The sequence below is a fragment of the Tenrec ecaudatus genome, chromosome 4 (genome assembly GCF_050624435.1).
Source record: "Tenrec ecaudatus isolate mTenEca1 chromosome 4, mTenEca1.hap1, whole genome shotgun sequence".
Lineage (NCBI taxonomy): Eukaryota > Metazoa > Chordata > Mammalia > Afrosoricida > Tenrecidae > Tenrec > Tenrec ecaudatus.
The window spans coordinates 81,422,506-81,439,072 of record NC_134533.1 but is presented as its reverse complement, the minus strand read 5'-3'; the positions used below and the strand labels follow the sequence as shown (position 1 = coordinate 81,439,072).

At 39.9% G+C, this 16,567-nt stretch overlaps 1 protein-coding gene across 8 annotated transcripts in view; it reads left to right on the top strand.

Annotated features, from left to right (window-relative positions):
• The window catches only part of DLG2 (discs large MAGUK scaffold protein 2), a 2,300,776-nt gene that overhangs the window by 1,443,602 nt on the left and 840,607 nt on the right, over nt 1-16,567 (top strand). For 5 of the 8 annotated variants that reach the window (XM_075548688.1, XM_075548687.1, XM_075548684.1 and 2 more), the window contains exon 1: nt 10,417-10,725. The exons of the other annotated variants lie outside the window; for them this stretch is intronic. In XM_075548688.1, the coding sequence (XP_075404803.1) occupies nt 10,417-10,725 (309 nt within the window). Of the gene's footprint in view, nt 1-10,416; nt 10,726-16,567 lie in introns of those variants that run through there. 8 annotated transcript variants of the gene reach the window in all.

Below are 16,567 nucleotides of genomic sequence, written 5' to 3'. Positions count from 1 at the left end.
AAATAGATCAATGTGAAAGGTATCTACACAAATGAGTATCTAAATATTGTACAGTGTGACTGACTATCTTGCCAGCATGGTTAGTTTAATCCTGAAGGATGAAAACAAGTTTCTTTCTGTGTGATAACAGTGCTTAGATTCAAATGCTAAACATGCAAATTATAAGCGAATATGAGCTTTTTTCCTTGTGTTCCTTTCAGAAGCACTAAGAAATCTCACATTACCAGTGTTCTTATTTCTGTAAGCGCAATATTACTAAGTATATTGGATATAATACATGTACATTTCCTGAAAACCATTCTGCAAGTTAGCCTTACAGCTACCTTACCTTAACCTACTCTTCAACAGCCACCCAAGTTTATATTGGTAACAATATATTATTAAGTGACTATATTATTTATTATTAAGTGACTATATTAGCCACTTAAAACATTTTTTCTACTTATTTTATCATCTGTCTAGTTTCGGTCAGACAATTAGTCATGTGTATTTCCATACTGAGTGTGTTCCGTCCATTTTTGGTGCTTCCTGTGTTATTCAATACTTTACACATAGAATCCTTTTGTATTACAACTCAAAATTTGAATTTTTCCCTAGCTTGAAAAATGCTGAGTAAAACGAATCAGTCAATGTCCAACCCTTTTAGGTGGTAACATAAGATAAAGAATCAATGGTATTGAAGAAAGAAGTCCAAGTTGTACTGAAGGCATTGGTAAAAAATAGGACTCAAGGAATTGAACAGCAATAGCAGTGTTGCAGCAATTTAATGCAGTGCTGGAAATGACCATTTGTCTATGCAAAAAAACAAAACAAAAACAGAGATCACTCCCTGGCCAACCAACTGGAAGAAATTCATACTTGTGCCCATAACTCAGAAAGGCAATCCAAAAGAACACAACAAATAGCAGAAACTACCATACCTATAGCACTTACAAAAGTTTGCTGAGGCTAATTTCAAAAATAATTTAATAGTACATCAATAGAGCATTGCCAAAAGTCATGCCAGTTGGAAACATGACATGGATTATGGGTTTCGGTTGCTATTATCAGCTGCATCTAGGTTGACGGCAGATAACACCACAAAGATGGTCCTTTTGTTTCATTGACTGTGTGAAGATGCTTAACTGCTGATAACAAATGATGGAGGTCCTTGCAATGATTAAGAATTCTGGAACATATTGTGCTCATATGGGGCTTGTGCAAAGACCAAGAGGCAATTGTTTGAGCAGAACAAGGGGACACTGCGTGGTTTAAAATCAGGAAAGTGTGTATCAGGGTTGTGTCCCATTGTCATAGTTACTCAATCAACATGTTGATCAAATAATCTGAGAAGCTAAACTATGAAAAATTACTCAGCATCAGGATTGGAGGAATACTTATTAATACCCTTCAATGTGCACTTGTCACACTTTTGTACCATAGGCGACACGGATGGTATTTGATATACCTGTGACATGTCCTTCAGCATCACATCAGTGTGCAAGCCACCAAGGTCTGACAAACTGACAGATAACTCATGGATATAGTAAATCAGAGAGTCAGTTGACAGTGGACAGGCCCTCAGTAAGATGGATTAACACTGTGGCTGCAACAAGGGGCTCCATCCAACACAGTGGCAACTTTGGGGTTGGGAAGTGCTTGCTTCTCTGGGACATAAGGGTGCTATGAGTTGGAACCCAACAACAGCAACCTAACCTCCCCTTGACAACTAACAAACACGGATGACACAACCTTGCTTTCTTGAAAGTACAGAGTTCTTAAAGCACTTGGTAATGAAGATCAAAGGTTATATGGCCTTCATTGTGATTTATATCTCAAAATAAAACACATTTTTTTCCACAATTAGATGACTATGCAACAGTACAGTAAACAGAGAAAGGATAGAAATTGTGAATCATTTCATTTTACTTGAGTCCATTACCAAGGCCCATTGAAGTGGCAGTAGAAAAATCAAATGATATATTGATCCCACTGCAAAAAGATTTCTGAGAAGTGTTAAAAATCATAAACATTGCTGTGAAGACTAAGTTGGGCCTAACCCAAGCTAGTGTGTTTTCAGTTATCTCACACCTGCAAAAGCTAGAGAGAGTAGAATTGATACCCCTGAATTATCATATGGAGAAGGGTATTGAAAACATGCAATGCCAGAAGAAAGCACAAATCCGCTGTAGAAGAATACCGTCAGGATGCTCCTTACAAGTGAGGATGGTCAGACTTATTCTTAAGTCGTTTGGACATGTTAATCTTGCTTGGTAAAGTAGAAAGTGCCGTATGTACTCGAGTATAAGCCAACCCAAATATCATCTGAGGCAACAAAAATAATTTTTTTAAGAATCATTTTATTGGGGGCTCATGCAGCTCTTATCATAATCCATACATACATCAACTGTGTCAGGCACACTTGTACATTCGTTGTTCTCATCATTCTCAAAACATTTGCTTTCTACTTGAGCCCTTAATATCAGCTCCTCATTTTGCCCCTCCCTCCCTACTCCCCCCTCCCTCATGAACCTTTGCTAACTTATAAATTATTATTATTTTGTCATATCTTACACTGTTCTGTGTCCTCCTTCACCTACTTTCCTGTTGTTCATCCCCCCAGGGAGGAGGTTATATGTAGATCCTTGTAATCAGTTCCCCCTGTCTATCCCACCTTCCGTCCCCCCTCCCAGTATCGCCACTCTCACCACTGGTTCTGAAGGGATTATCTGTTCTGGATTCCCTGTGTTCTCAGTTCCTATCTGTGCCAGTGTACATCCTTCGGACTAGCCAGGTTTTTAAGGTAGAATTGGGATCATGATAGTGGGGGCGGGGAGGAAGCATTTAGGAACTAGAGGAAAGTTGTATGTTTCATCGTTGCTACCCTGCACTCTGACTGGCTTGTCTCCTCCCTGAAACCCTTCTGTAAAGGGATGTCCAGTTGCCTACAGATGGGCTTTGGGGCTCCATTTTCCACTCCCCCTCATTCACAATGATGTGATTTTTTTGTTCTTGAGGCACCAAATTTTACCACAAAAGCTGCATTAAAAATGTGCTGAAAAACTTGGCTTACACACGAGTATATATGGTAAATGAAAAAGAGGAGGAACCTCTGAGAGGGGCTGACACCATGGTTATAACCAACCGAAAAATCAAACTCACTGCCACCGCGTCAGTACTGACTCATAGACACTCCTGGTGGGTTTGCAAGACGCTCAGTGTTTACAGGAGTAGAAAGCCCAGTCTTTCTCTCTTGGAGCTGCTGGTCTTGTTGAATTGCCAACCACGTGGATACATTGCACCCAACACATAACCACTAGACTACCAGTGCTCCTATGGCAACAGGTTCAAATTTAGCAGTCAGAGGTGGGAGGCCATATTGCATTGGATAAGTCTGCACAAGGCTTTTTTAGAATATTGAAAAACAAGGAGGTTACTTTGAGAAATAAGACCCCTGACATAAGCTATGATAGTTTTAGTTGCCTCATATGTGTCTGAAAGTTGGACATAGAATTAAGGAAGACAGAAGAAGAATCCATACATTTGCATTAGGGTTTTGGTGCGGAGTGTGGACAGGACCATGGACTGCCAAAAGAACCAACAAGTCCATCTTACAAGTATGGACAGAATGTTCTTTAGAGGCAAGAATGGAGAGAATTCATCTCCCTTACATTGAACATATTATCAGGAGAAGCCAGTCCTTGGAGAAGGCCATGATGCTGGGTGTAAAGTACATGGGCAGTGAAAAAGAGGAACACACTGAACAAGATGGAATCCACACACTGGCTACAGCCTTGGGCTCAAATATAAGAACAATTGAGAGAATGGTGCAGGGCCAGGCTGTATTTTGCTCTATTTTTCGTAGCATCTGGGTGAACCCGAGCAGGTGAGATGGCACGTAAGGAAGGCACAGGACTTCAGTGTGTGTGTGTGTCTGTAAACACAGAGGGTGCTATGTAAATAAGAGAGTGATGAGTCAGCCCTGACCAGACAAAACTTAGCAATAGTATGGAACATTTTCACAGGACTATTGTGTGTTTGTTTGTTTTTTGATAAGATCTATGCTTACCTTGAACTATTTCTGGAAATTACTTGAAAACCTAAACTATTGTGTGTGTTTTTTCCTCTCCCTTCAAAAGGTAAATGTGCTTCAGTCCAGAGATGAAATAGGCCAAAGATTACTATTTGTAAAAAAATATATTGGTTAATGTTTATAACATCCTTGTATTTGAAGTTACAAGAAAGAACTATGTAAACTTCAAATCAGGGTAAGTTGTATTGAATATTTTATAGCACTTTATGATTATTTAGCATATGACTTGTGGCTTCGTAGGGTTTTCAGCTACCCAGACCTCTCTTTTGCAAGCTCTAAACCCTCCCTTTCCGAGGTAATATTTTCATTTCCCATATGCATAGAATTCTAGGACATTCTATTTTAAAAGGAAATTCTGTCTCGTATTTTAATACAGTACACTTTTCTTAGAGATCTTCTTTTGCTATTTTTTGCTATTTGTTTTTTGTTAAACAAGTGAAACATGGATATTAATTTTAAACTTTTGTTTTACAGTAGTGGTTGTATGGTGATGTTGGTATTAGGTCAAAGAGAGTTCAGTATGATCCATCCCAGCTAGCCTTTGTCCTGTGCACCATCTGCCCATGTTAAATCACAATGATAAGTAGGATGCTCACTGCTAATTCTTCTTTGACCAGATTTTTATGACATCTCATGGTCATTGCAATTGTCCAATTACAGTTAATCAAATTGGATTATCCATAATTAGAGGGTCTGTCTTATAGTACAGTGAGTTAGTTGTATATATTTATCCGTTTAAGTGATCTGTCCTCAGACTTGGAGCGCCAAATTTCATGCTGAAAAGACAAGTCTTTCCGGGGGGTGGGCAGTGATGGTGGGGGAGAGTACAGGGTGGGGGTAGGGTTAAGACAGAGGCTGTAATTACTTTCAATATACTAATATAAAAAAGAATTTTAACAAATACTTGAAATGGGCTTACTGTAGGGTCTCTGCATTAGTCATGGTTGTCAAGAGAAACAAAACCAGAGATACTAATAGCTATATAAAAAAGAACTTTATATCAAAAAGGCATCCCAGCCTAGCCCAGCTCAAGCCCATGGTCTGATGCTTGCAGAAGCCCATCTAAGGCTCATGTAGCTGATGAAACAGGACTGGGAAGCAGGGATCCCACAGACCCATGGGCACAGCTTCCTGTGAATCCGATGCCACTGATAACCTGCCAGGGTACAAGTTGTCTCTCCAAGTGTAAAACCAGGATGGATTCACACCAACTTTCTTGATTGATTCTCACCTTCCCCCCCCCACACCCTTTTTATTGGGAGGTAATAGGGATATCATATCATTTTGTAGTTCAATCACATCAAGCAGTATTGTATAATTGCTAACAAAATCAGTTTCAAAACATTCTCTTTCTTCTTTTATTCCTTGCTATCATCTCCCCTCGCCCACTGTACCCTCAAGGAACCCGGATTCTACTTGCCATCTCTATAGGTTCATCAATCCTGGGTTTCATATACCAAAAACCAGGAAAACATAACACCAATTCAAGAGGACTACCCTCAATGACCAAATACATCAGACATAAAAGAAAAGAAAAAGGAAAAAAAATTGTTGAAAACCAGATCAGACCTAGTGTTTGAGGGGTGGGGCGGAGGGTCAACTGACATGGTTTTAACTGTTCACGTTCATCATTTTGATCTCCTATAATTATCTCTCCAATGCACTGTTTTGTAATTAGTTTATTCCCATCCCTCCATTATGGATAGAGGGAAATCACCAGAGGCTTATTTTCTGTATAAATCTTACAAATGTATTTTGGGCTCTTACTGTCATCCATAGCCTTCCCCAAACTAGTGATTCTCTTTTAAAAATCATTTTTGGGGCTCATACAACTCATCACAATCCATACATACCTCCATTGAATGTCAAGCACGTTTGTACATTTGTTGCCCTCATCATTTTCAAAACATTTGCTTTCTAATTAAGTCCTTGGTATCAACTCCTCATTTTCCCCTCCCACCCTCTTCTCCCCACCACGAACCCTTGATAATTTCTAAATTATTATTTTTTGTCATATCTTACTCTGTCTGAAGTCTCCCTTCATCCACTTCCCTTTTGTCTGTCTTCCAGGGCGGAGGTTATATGTAGATCCTTATAATAGGTTCCCCCTTTCTACCCCACCCTCCCTCCACCTTCTGGTAGCACCACCTTCAGCCCTGTTCCTGAAGGGATCATCTCTCCTGGGTTCCCTGTGTTTCCAGTTCCTTATCTGTACCAGTGTACATCCTCTGGTCTAGCCGGATTTATAAGGTAGAATTGGGATCATGATAGTGGGGGGAAAGAAGCATTTAAGAACTAGAGGAAGGTTGTATGTTTCATCGTTGCTGCACTGCACCCTGACTGGCTCATCTCCTCCCTGCTACTCTTCTGTAAGGGGATGTCCAGTTGCTTATAGATGGGCTTTGGGACCCCAATCTGCACTCCCCCTCATTAACAATGATATGATTCTTTTGTTCTTTGATGCCTGATACCTGATCCCTTCAAAACCTCATGGTCACACAGGCTGGTGTGCTTCTTCCATATGGGCTTTGTTGCTTCTCAGCTAGATGGCCGCTTGTTTACCTTCAAGCCTTTAAGACTTCAGACACTGTGTCTTTTGATAGCTAAGCTCCATCATCTTTCTTCACCACGTTTGCTTATGCACACATTTGTCTTCAGCTACCATGTCGGGAAGGTGTGCATTATTGAATACCAATTTAATAGAACAAACTGTTCTTGCATTGATTGGAGACCCAATGTCCATCTGCTGCCTTAATACTCAATTTATAAATACATGCACATAGATCTATTTCCCCATTATCATATATCAGTATATTTACATAAGCACATGCCTGTATTTAGACCTCTACAAATTCCCTTTCCCTCCCTTTTCTTTCCTCTATTTCCTTATATTTTCCTCTTGTCCCACTATCATGTTCAGCCTTAATCTGGGTTTCAGTAATTTCTCTCAGTTTCATTGCCCTGCATGAGTCCCTACCAAGCTTGGATCACTTATTGTTCCCTTGTCCCTGGATTGGTCAAAACCATCTCCTTTACCCTCCCTCCCCTTCTCCCATGGTCCCCTGGAACTATTGGTCCCATGGTTTTCTCCTCCAGATTGTTGATCCAGTCCATCTTATCTAGATAGACCTTCAGAGATAATATGCACAAAAAAAGGCATAGCAAGACAAAGCGACAAAAGAGAACACAACGACAACAACAAAGAAAAACAATGACAAAAACTTTTTTTATTAATTAAAAAAGAAAATGAAAAAATGAGAAGCCTGTAAATAGATCTAGGTCTCTTTGTTGACCTCTAGGAGTGTCCTCCAGTCGAGTCGATGGGTTGCCACGCTCTGGCCCCAAAGTCTATCTTCGGCACTCCCTCAGGATCTCCCTACGCTGCTGCCCCCACTGCTCTGCCACATACCCTTCGTGTTTGGCCTTTTTATGGTGGGGTCAGATCAGGCTAATTCTCACACTATGTCTCCAGTGTTGTCTCCTGTAGGGCCATAGGTCCACGAGGGATGTCATGTCTCATAGTGGGGCCAGCCATATGATCCACTCTGTGGGTTGGCTGTTCTGAGCAGGGATATCCTCCTTCAGGCTTGATGGGCCAGGAAGCGCTCCACTCTCTCTTCCTCCCTTTCATTTGTTCCCGTGTGTTCTGATCAGATATGCCCCTCTCTCCTAACTGCAGCTTCGGTGCTGTCCTCTAAAGTAAATTCTTCTGGGGAGCAAACCAGTGATTCTTGAAAGAAAATGGGCGCAGAACTGGGATATGAATTCCCAGCAAATATTCTTTGAGTAGTAATGTCCCAAAACTGGAGAATCATTTATAGTTAGATAAGATTGGACAGAGCCAAATGTATCACTCCCTAACATCCTCATTTGAGTAGCAATGCTAAGATTTGTGGTAGTCATGTACCGTGGAGATATCAGAGAAATCTGAAGTCACTTAATTTGAGCCAGAATTTCCATGGGATATTTTCTCTTGATCAAGTATAAAAAAGAAAAGAAGAAATAGAGAATTTTGACTCACCTTCTTTTTCCCTCATTGATATGGTAACCTATTTGCTGCAATTTTACTGTCTTTGGTTATTGATCTTGGCTCCTTGATTCTCTTTCAGAATCTAGGCATTAGTGTCATTGTTCCTTCCACCCATTATTCAAAGTCTTCATATTTTTTAACCAAAATTTCTTAACAAGAATGCCTCAAAATCACCTCAGGAGTTAACCCAAACATGATAATGAGTTTCTACAGAATTACTCATTACTGAGTAAAATATTATTTTTAAAGGTCATTTAGATCCCTATTTTTCCATTTGTGGATCTAATCATCCAATTTTATACCTCCTACTATAAAAGAAAACATCCCCCCCAACCCAAACCCACTGCTTTTGAACTGATTCTTCCTTACAGAGAACTTAAAGACTATCAGAGACCTTAAGTCTTTACTAGAATATATAGCTCATCTTTCTCAAAAAGAGTGGCTGGTGGATTTGAAAACTCTACCTTTTGATCAGCAGTCCAACACCTGTCCTACAATGCAACCTGGGCTCCCGAGTAGTCTATCCATAGACACCAAAATGTATTCATTGCATGCTGTATGATGGCCCCTGTGATAGGCCATTGGAGAAAAACAGTCACCAAAAGCAGAACCAGGACCTTCCTTTAAACTCATGCATATGGACCACCATCACTCAGAGCAGGTGTTCTAGTGTGTCCTGAACAGCACACTTGAATCATTACCTCACACAGAAATTATAAAGTGGCCCTTTCCAGAAGACACATGGAAAGCTAATCCATTTCCTTTGCTGAAGTTTTAAATTTTAGTGATTTTTATAGAGAGTCTTCGTGCTCATAGAGATGGGGCTTTCTATTCCTATAAAATGTTACAACATCAGAAATCCACAGGGGGTAGTTCTACCCTGACCCATAGGTCATAGGAGTTGAAATAAGCTTGATGACTGTGTGACTTTTAAGTGTTGACATGTAGAACATGTTAGGTTTACACTACCCCAGCACTTAGTCAGTTTACTGAGAAGTTGTCTGTGGCATGTGGTGGTCTGTAGATAAAACAATTAGCTCATGAAGTCATATGTTCCTTTGTTTGGTTCTTTGTAAATAGTAGCTTGCTTTCCAACGTAATGCAAATATTTGCTTAGGAATGTGTGATAAGGCGAGACATGTTGGTAAAAGGTTCCAAAAGTTTTGAGCAGAATGAAGAATTCTAAATCTGTGTATCCTTTGCTGGAAGAAAATTCTATGTATGACTTCAGTGATCAAGCTAAAATTTAAAAATAATCATGCACTCTTTGGAAGGCAGTTGTTTTAAATTGGACAGATATCACTCATTTTTTTAGTGAAAGAATTTGAAGGTTTTCTCTTTGGAAACCAAACTCCTGGATGGCAAAGTTGGAAGTGTCTTTCCCTTTAAAATGTCCAGTCGTTCTGTGGTGAGTATATTTGTTGTGGTGAAGCATTTGAAATGAAATCCTTGGAATAATTTGGGGTAAGGAAAAATACTGTTTTAACTAAGCCAACTCATCATTTTTGAACCTTGAAATTACCTTATTTTGAACCAGAAGGAATTAATAATTGTTTATAACATAAAGAATACACGTATGGGTTATAATATATAACCAGGATCTAAAATGAATTAAGCCTTAAAAACTTAAGGGACTCTAGTTTATTGCTGTGAACCCTGTTTTTTTTCTATACTGCTATTCTTTAAAGTTAATGTAATTATGCTTTTATTTACTACTCATCATATAATTTAGTATGGCTCTATGTGAATATCTCTCTACTGATGCAATTCTTGTAAAGGTGGGGAATTCTTTTACAGGTGAACTTGCCCATCATTTTAAATTACTTATGCTATCTGGCTTCTGTCTAGATGTATCCTTTCTAGAAAAAAAAAAGGCTCCCACTACCATAAGAAACTCTCTTTTCTGCGGTCTGTATTTTGTGTGGGAATCAGCGAGAGGAGGGAGCAGTTGGAATGCCAAACTGCAAAGAGTACTCTTGACTGTGGGGTTCTAGCCAAAAAGGGCTTGTAACACAGTCCCTTAGCCCAGCTGTGTGGAGCATTGATTGCTTCTGCCTAGAGCAGGGATACTGTCAAGTTGCTCTGAGTTGAGTCATCTATTGACAAAGAGCTACCAGCTCGCAGATAATGCTGTGCGGGGCTGCTCCTGTGCTCCCAACTGCTCCCAGGATGCACTGCTTATAGCAGCTGTCAGAGACACTGAGGGATCCACAGGGGAAAAGAACAATTTTACAACTGCCTGGAAGAAAGGGGTGTGCGCACGGAGCATTCCTGTGCAGCGCTGACCAAAGGAAACAGTAGCCATCAGCTCAGGATGAATGCATACCTCCCCAAGCCCCACGGCTGCAGCCCAGGGTCCGAGGGCTTGGATGCCAGCAGGAGCGCACCCACGCTGCTCAGGGATGCCCACTGTGCTTGTGGCTGGCAGAGGCACCCTCAGGGACTCGGGTACAATGCTCAGACTGTGCCTTCCGCAGGACCTGGGGGACCAGCTCCAAACAGGACCAAGCTGGTCACCTTGTGGGACAGTGTGCGGAAAAGCCCCCACAAGACCAGCACCAAGGGCAAAGGGACTTGTGGGGAGCGCTGTGCCTGTCCACACGGTTGGCTCAGCCGAGCACAGGTGAGCCTTTTCCTCCTGACTTTCCCTGGGTCGGACAGAAACTATGAGCACGTTGTGTGAGGCTAGAGTGGTCTAGGAACTTTGCTGAACCCTCCTTGCTGACTGGGAATGGCTGTTTGAAAGGGGGGGTAGATCAAGAAACCCTGTCATTTTCACCTCTTTGTGGGCTCCCACCTTGGCTGGGGCGGGGAATGTCGAGGGACGCCATGCTCACTTTCCTTCGGTGACACTTTGCCCAATTCAACTTCTCTAGCCTCAGAGGGTTTAGTGTGGACCATAGTCCTCAGTGGGCACTTTTAACTTTTGATCATGATTAACTTTTCTCTTCTGCCTAAGCTAGTTTTATTTCATTTTCAAGAAGATTCTTGAAATGATTTCCCATGTAACACGTTCCTTCTCTTTATTTTTATAAATCAAAGACTATTTCTCCAGTTACCAAACATAGTGATTTGCAGGGTATGCTTCGAATCCTACTGCTCTGGTGCTGTGTATCTTTGGATCATGGAGGAGAAAATCTGTGCTGAATAGCCCCTTATGACAGCTAAAGAAATGCTTACAGGACATGCCGATGTTCCTTGGAGTCAAATGACGGCATGTATTTCCTTATCATAAAGCAACACTATTTATATTAACAGCTATAACTTTTTCTCTCTCCTGTATTCAAATTCTGAAGCAGATGGACAGAGGAATTGGATCCCTAGGTTATTACTGTCCCAAACTGCTAGCATTTTATCATAAATGAATTTGGCTTTTCCCCCCACTTCCCACCAAAGGAGGGAAACAACTTCCTGGAAATGCTATAAAATACAAATACATTTTATGTGTAATCACTGGCATGAACACAGAGTCTTAACTCTGTTCTTAAATGGGCATTGAACAGAGAAAAGCTGAGTTTGCAGAATAAAAAGCAATTTCTTGATTTCTGTATCACTGGGAAGTGCACATTATGATTAAGTATGAAGGTCTGAGCTGTGCAGAGGACATTGAGATTTTAATATTCCTTTAAGGAATTTCTAAGTGTGCTGCACATCGCCAGCTCTTAATAATGGAACTATGTATATGTGGATATGTTTATGGCTTTTGTCTCTTTGCCATGAATATATAAGACAAGCTTTAGGGGCTAGAGCATCTGCAGATCTTGATTTAAGTCAGAAACATATTACCACATTAGTATTAGCTTGAAACCGAACCTGACATTTAGAAGGACGGTTGTTTTTGAAAATCAATGTGATTTCTAAACAAAACAGTCATCAATAACTGTCAAGAGTTTGTTTTCTTTGACAACTACGCTTGCGTATTCATCTTTATTTATTCGTTTCTTTTTTGAGGCACACCTAGGTAAAGGAAGTATATGTCGTAACATCTAATTTAGAGATTGTGTACACAATGCAGAAAGAAAACTTGCTTCTTTATTATGATCCTGTTCCTCCCAGATTGGTGGTTAGGAGGAGACCTTTCACTTCATGAGGGAATGCTCCACAAATCAAAATCTCAAATGGATATTTTTACTGGAGAGAACTTTTTCCTTCTTGTGTTTTTTTTATCAACTTAGTCTTCTACTTGCCTTAGTTTAGCTGTGTAATACTCTAAAGGATTGAAATAGAACCCACTGCATTGATAACTTTCAGGGATGCCGTGACATGGGAGAATGTAGTAAATTGAGGCAGCTGCCATTTCCCCGGACTCAGATCTGCATATCTTTCCTTTGAGGTATACTTTGTTTGGGGCTGAGAAAAGTGACACGGCTTATTATGTCTTTTAGGGTTTTTGATATTGTGACACTCCTCAATCACCTGACAATTCTACCCTTATAATATCTCAGTGCTATAAAAGTGTGTTAAGTTGGTCATTTTCCCATCACCTCACCTCAATTCTGGTCCTCTTTTCAACTATATTATTTTGAGTAAACCTTTAAATATCTTTACGTGTATTTGTATATACATTGCAAGATATGTGTTTAAATATATCTATAATTACCTAACTATTTGCATGTATTAGTATTTATTGGTCCTGATTTTCATATATATTTATACATATATAAACAGAAACACATATAAGCATATGTACACATACATATACAGAATAGAAATTCTATACTTCTTTTTTCACTTGGAAAGTATTGTTATTCCAAATAATTTTTCCTCCTTTTCATATAGAATATTTTACTCCTATATGCTAAAGAATGGATACATGTATGCGCACACACATGTGTGTATACACACACACAAACACACCTGTGGAATATATTGTAAGGATAGATATCTGTGCCATAGACATCAATGTGTATTATCATAAAATGACATCTAAGTATATGTGAATATACTTGTGTCCATTAAAATTAAGGATTTTTAATAATTTTATGATGCTATTTTTACCCCCAATTAATTCCGTGGAACACTGAAAAACCAAGGATAGATGGAGGCTAGTGATAGCAAGCATTAATAGCCTTGATACAGAAACAGGCTCGTGCGTGTTTTAGAATAGCCGAGGGGCAACTGTGAGGAACAGAAGGCGCCTGGGGCTTGTAGAGAGCACCCAGGCGCTGGATCCTGCTCTCTGAGATCCTTGGTCTGTTATGCGGAAATCAACAGTGTGATTTCTGGCTGCTGTGAAAGAAGGAGGTCTATGATAATGACTTGAGTTTTTCCCAAGGCTCTTGGCCATATTCCTGTTATTTGGGGTGCCGTGTCCTAGCAGGACTCTATTATTATGTTGTTCTTCAACTGATCTAAAAAACAACTCCTTTCCTTGTTCAAATAAAGTCTCATTTCATTTGAATATGTAGAATTAATATAACCATAATAATAGGTAAGAAAAATGGAAAATTATAGTGTCCAGAAGTGAGTTCTAAAATACACATCGAGGATAATAGTTTTGGCCTTGGGAAGAAGCATGCTCATTTTTGCTTACATGGCATTTCTTCCCATGCAGACTGATCTGAGACACTTAGGTCAGAATTCAAAGCAAGTGTTCTTTGCTCATTCATTCATTCATTCATTCCTCATTTGTTCAACAAACATGATAGTGAACTATTCTGCTAGGCACTATGGATGCAATAGTAAACAAAGTAGATGCCACCCTATCATCAGCGACTTTACCAAATGCAGTGGGATCTAACATCTAGCAAATACATCATTATACACCAAGGATGTATCACAAATCATAATTTTCAAGTGAAACAAAGTGTGAGAGTGCTGAAGAATACAGAGGGACCTCGAGGAGCAAGAATCTAAGATCTGAGACAAGGTCTCTTTAGGCTTTAAATTTGTTTTATAGCATGAGAATAAAAATAGTACCTACCTCTTGGGGTTAGAGTGAAGAATGATTAGTCATTCATAAGTATACCACAGTGCTGATGTAATGAATGCTCACTCAATATCTGTTGACTCAATGAATATGTAAATACCAAGTTCATAGTAAACATTGGCTATTGTTAAGCTATTCTTTAATTAGACCTGATCATGGAAGCTAGTGCTTCGCTGAGAGGGTAACACTTGAGTTAAATTGGATGCAATTTTGAAAAGCAAGGTGTTCATCTAGTAGACAAAGGTACTTAAACTCTTGGAGCTAACTGCAAAAAAAACCTTACAAAACTGCCCATTCATGTGGTTCCATTTCAGCACATTGTATGCTGAGGGGTTAAGGAAGGGGAGGGGTCAGAGAGGGCCTGGTGGACTTGTATGAGGACCGCGGTGAATCGGCAGCATGAAATCACCTAAGGGTGGAGTGTGAGCTCCGCCTTCTCTCTGTCAGTGGTTCTCCACCTTCCTCATGCCGTCACCCTTTCATTCAGTTAGTTCCTCACGTTGGGGTGATACACCAACCATGAAATTATTTTTGTTGCTGCTTCATAACTGTAATTTTGCTACTGTTATAAATCAGGCGACCCCTGTGAAAGGGTTATTTGACCCCCAAAGGGGTCACGGCCCACAGATTGAGAACCGCTGCTCTAGGTGATAGAGTTCACAACCGCCAAACCATTTCAGGCCCCACTTTTCCTATTTCTGTGAAAACTAGTTTTCCATGGTTTCACTCTAAGGGTTTACTGAGTGCTAACAATCTGTGACTCTGTCCGTTGCCTCCCATTAACTAATAGGGAACACCGGAGTTTCTAGTTTAGAGCTAGACTGTCTTAAATTTGAACTTCACAGTTCCTTGTGATTTTACTTGCTACACTCTCTAGACCTCGTTTTTTTCTTCTGTAAAGCCTGGAATGAGAAGCCATGCTGTGGGGAAATGTGACTAGATGGGAAATAATCTAGATAAAGAGCTAAATGTAATGGTTACAACAAAACAAGTATTCCATGCTAATAATAAAGAGATTATCTTTTTGAACCTGAATAACTTATTATGCATACAATTAATCAGCAGTAAGCTAGTCTTTCATTAGGACTTCTAGTTCACTCACTAAATTGATTTCATTTTATTTTTTTAACGTCTTACTTTAATGAGGGTTAGGCTAGGCCACTGTTCCGGTCCTTTGGCACTCTACCGCATGATGGTGGTATGACATTTTGTCCTTCAGGATTCTCAGAGATTTACAACCATCTGTGTTTTAAAACATGTAAAATAGAATGATATTGCTGAAGTAGCATTCCCATAAACCGTTTTCACAGACAGAGTGAGGTTGAAGGATGCTCCCAGGAACATACTGCCAGAGTAACTGCATTTGAAGTGTTTAGCCAAGCTCTGTCCATCTCCCCTCGCGTGCTGTTGGCTGCTCCTCCAGAAACAGCAGTCTGCAGCAACTTGCATGCAAAAGACTTTCTTGTTCATGAAGTAGGGTTGCCTTAGGCTGAAGTATCAGGCTCAGGTTATGTCAAGCCAGAAAGACCTTCCAGTTGATTTTAACTCCATATTGGCTTCCATTAATTCATTACAGAAATAGATAACCTTATCAAAGAAGGAAAGGACTACCTAGTCTCTGATGCCACCAGTGTCTTCTGGGCAAAGGGAAGAGAAGAGAGGGTAAGAGATACACACCAAAAGGAAGCAAAGGTCTAGGCATTCCAGTTGCCAACACGAAGCCACTTTGCTGACACTCCTGGCAAGTGTACTGCTGAATGCTGACGTCATCTGAGCATTTCCAAGGCAGGACGAAGAGAGAGGTCTAGAGGTTAGGGGAGCAAGCAACAAAAGTGACTTGGTGTTCATTGAGGACCCATCATACTCACAATGTGTGAAGCACTCTGTTACAATCTCTAGATTTGTCAATTCTCTGAATTTTGTGGGCACACTATAGTTGTAATATAATCCCCATTCTACAAATGTGAAAATTAAATCTGGGAATAACTTGCCTATGTTTGCAACACAGATAAAAACAGTAATAATTTCAAATATAGGTCTGTCTCATTCCTTTTATACATCTTGCAGAAAGTTTTAAGTACCCTTGGAGGTAGGAGAATAACCTAAAAGAATTCTCAAATTTGTTGGGCATTTCCTTAGGGATTGGAGCTTTTATTGTGGCTATTAGGACTGATAACCCCCTAGCAGAATCGTGGATGATTCTTATTCTAATTAATTTTCTGGTCCCAAGAACCTTGGGTGAGTTCAGCCTTAGAAGGTTCCTTCTTCTGCGAATACTTAGAGATGATTCTCCCTGCACAGAACCAAAACTAAATGCATGTCTCTTGAATAGAGTCTAATATGTTTACTTGTGCCCTGAATTTCATACTTAAAACCTTGAAATATGAAGTTGGAAATCATATACTGTAAATATGACACAAAATAGAAGCATATACAATGCATTATAATTAGTCTAAAAGTGAGCACTATATCACATTGGCAAATATAGTGAGTCTCATACACATAGTCTATCTATGTACCCATCATCTCAAGAATC